The 3278-nt window shown below is 38.2% G+C and overlaps 1 protein-coding gene across 1 annotated transcript; it reads left to right on the top strand.

Annotated features, from left to right (window-relative positions):
- The first annotated feature begins 1556 nt into the window (after window positions 1–1556).
- On the top strand, window positions 1557–2051 carry LOC110704687 (uncharacterized mitochondrial protein AtMg00860-like). Its single transcript, XM_021882505.1, has one exon. The coding sequence runs from the start codon at window positions 1557–1559 to the stop codon at window positions 2049–2051; it is 495 nt and encodes a 164-aa protein (XP_021738197.1).
- The last annotated feature ends 1227 nt before the right edge of the window (window positions 2052–3278 follow it).

The raw sequence follows: 3278 nt of genomic DNA, 5'->3' as shown, positions 1-3278 counted from the left end.
TCAAGACAAGTGTTTGACAATTTGAATGAGTTGTATGGTAGAGCAGCGCATTTACATGCGTTAGAGTTGAAGGAGAAAGCCAAAAAGGATGAGTTGGAAGCTAGGGAGAAAAGAAAGGAGCCTATGACTAGTTCTAGACCGTCTAGGAACCAGAATAACTTCAAGAAGCAAAAGTTTAACAATCATCAAGGAAATAATTTCCTAAATAATAGGAACAACCAAGGTGGGCGCAATTTTCCTAAGGGAAATAGGAACCAGCCTAAAGATCGTAACCAGAGAATATATTACTTTACGAAATGTTCCAAAAACTACCCAGGGAAAGATTGTGAGGGTAACTTAGTCACTTGTAACATGTGCGACAAGCAAGGGCATAAGGCATATGAGTGTTTCTTTAAGAATAAAGGGGGTCAAGGAAACAACCAATTTAAGGGTAGTGGACAGATCTGGAATCAGCAGAAAGGAGGTCAAGGGAACAATGGGAATCAAGTGAATAAGGGAACGCAGTTTTAGAATGGGAATAAGAATACCAATAGTGGTAACACACAAGTCAAGGGTGGAACACCAAGGAAGCTTAATGTGATGGGTTCGCGTGAGGCTGATGCAGCTAGAGAAGTCATTACTGGTACATTTTCTATAAACTCAATTCCTGTTAAAGTTTTGTTTGATTCTGGTGCAACATATTCTTTCATTTATAAAACTATGATTCCAAAACTATCGTATTGTCTGAAAATGGTAGAAAACATAGATATCCCTGTAGAACTTCCAAATGGGAGTGTAGTTCATTGTACTAGGGTCTATAAGGATGTCCCCATAAAGATTAAAGGTAAGGAATTTCTATCCAACCTGATTGAATTTGAACTAGGGGACCTTGAAATAATTCTGGGAATGGATTAGTTATGTCATGTCAGTCACAGAAGATTCATTTGAAAACGACTCTGGGAGAGCTCGTAACCCATTGGAGGCATGGAAAACCCAGGCATACTAAGATCATTTCTGTGGTGAAATTGGCAAAATATATGAAGAAGGGAAAGCCAATCTATTTCTGTAGTGTGAGAAACTTGGAGTATGAGGAACCATCTAAACTAGAGGATATCAAAGTAGTAAAGGAGTTTCTAGATGTATTTCCTGAAGAGATTCCAAGTATGCCGCCAAAAAGAACCATAGATTTTACCATAGACTTAATACTTGAAACCGCACCTATCTCTAAAGCACCATATAGGATGGCACCTGCTGAGATGAGCGAATTGAAAAGTCAATAACAGGATTTGTTAGAGAAGGGATACATATGACCAAGTGCATCACCATAGCTCCTGTATTGTTTGTGAAGAAGAAAGATGGTAGCATGAGGCTATGCATCGATTATAGGGAGTTAAACAAGGTAACCATAAAGAACAAATACCCTTTGCCTAGGATAGATGACTTGTTTGACCAATTGAAGGGTGCACCAGTGTTTTCTAAGATTGATTTGAGGTCTGGATATCATCAACTACGGATTGCGAAAGAGGACATTCCGAAAACGCATTTAGGACGAGATATGACACTATGAGTTTATAGTAATGCCTTTTGGGTTGACAAATGCACCTGCAAATTTTATAGACTTGATGAATAGAGTGTTTCAACCTTTCCTAGACCAATTCGTCGCGGTATTTAATGATGATTATTTGGTTTATTCAAAGAATAAAGAGAACCATGCAGAGCATTTGAGATCAGTATTAGTATTTGAGTTTTGTCTGGAGAAGGTAGCATTTTTGGGACATTTCGTATCTAAGGAAGGAGTGGAGGTAGATCCTGCAAAGATTGAAGCTGTGAAGGGGTGGCCTACACCGAAGAATGTGTTGGATATTCGAAGCTTCTTAGGCCTAGCTGGATATTATAGATGGTTGGTAAAGGATTTTTCGAAGATAGCTAGACCTATGACTTCATTGATGAAGAAGGAATTTAAGTTCATTTGGAGTGATAAGTGTGAAGAATCGTTTCAAACCTTGAAGAAGAGTTTGACTACAACACCAGTGTTGACTTTACCTGATGGAAGTGGTTCTTATGATGAATAAAGTGATGCATCTAAGAATGGACTTGGATGTGTTTTGATGCAAAATGGGAAGGTGATTGCTTATGGATTGAGATAATTGACAAAACATGAAGCTAACTACCATACTCATGATCTAGAATTGGCAGCAATAGTGTTTGTGTTGAAAATATAGAGACATTATTTATATGGAGTGAAATGCAGGATATTCACAAACCATAAAAGTTTAGTATCTTTTCACGCAATCAACCTTAAACATGAGACAACATAGGTGGATAGAATTCTTCAATGACTATGAAATAAACATCTAATACCACGAGGTTAAAACGAATGTAGTCACAGATGCTTTAAGCCACAAAGAAATTCACGGAGTGAACGCTTTGGTTGTAGAAGATGAACTTTTTAGGGAAATGAGTAAGTTGAACCTCGAGGTAGTACCACATGGAATGTTGGAAGGAATGCTTAATAGTTTGAGTATCCAACCAACAATATTCGATGAGATTAAGGATAACCAAGTAGGGGATGCGAAATTAGATCGCATACGGGAGAAGATCAAGCAAGGGAAGACAACTGATTTCAAATCCATGATGATGGGAGTATTCGATTCAAGGGGAGGTGGTGTGTACCACAAAAATGTGAGGAGTTGAAGAAGAAATTGATGGAAGAAGGGATTTATACACCCTATTCAATACATCTAGGAGGAGATAAGCTTTACAAGGACTTGAAAAAGGTGTATTGGTGCCTAAGATGAAAAAGGAAGTAGCAGAGTTTGTAGCTAAGTGTTTAACCTGTCAAAAAGTGAAGATAGAGCATAAGAGACCACAGAGTACAGTACAACCACTCGAGATCTCGGCTTGGAAGTGGGATTGCATTTCGATGGATTTTGTCTCTAGTTTACCTAAGTCTAAGAATGGGAATGATACCATCTGGATTGTGGTGGATAGACTTACCAAATCGACAGTGTTTATACCAATGACAGAGACTTAGAAAATGGAACAATTTGCAAAGGCTTACATCATCAAGAATGTTGTGAGGCTACATGGAGTTCCTTAGGATATCGTCTCTAATAGGGATTCTAGGTTTCTTTCGAAATTCTGGAAAAGTGTTCAAGAGAACTTTGGTACGACATTGAAGATGAGTACAATATTTCACCCTACAACAGATGGGCAATTTGAGGGAACTATCCAAACCTTAGAAGATATGTTAAGATCATGTGTATTAGATTACCAAAATGGATGGGAAGATAGCATGG

This window comes from Chenopodium quinoa, unplaced genomic scaffold, assembly GCF_001683475.1.
Source record: "Chenopodium quinoa cultivar QQ74 unplaced genomic scaffold, ASM168347v1, whole genome shotgun sequence".
In the NCBI taxonomy this organism is placed as follows: domain Eukaryota; kingdom Viridiplantae; phylum Streptophyta; class Magnoliopsida; order Caryophyllales; family Amaranthaceae; genus Chenopodium; species Chenopodium quinoa.
This window is presented reverse-complemented; position numbering and strand designations above follow the sequence as displayed.

Bases quoted from the DNA above. Each gene is read 5' to 3' on its own strand.
- LOC110704687 (XM_021882505.1), top strand. From the start codon at position 1,557: ATGCCTTTTGGGTTGACAAATGCACCTGCAAATTTTATAGACTTGATG.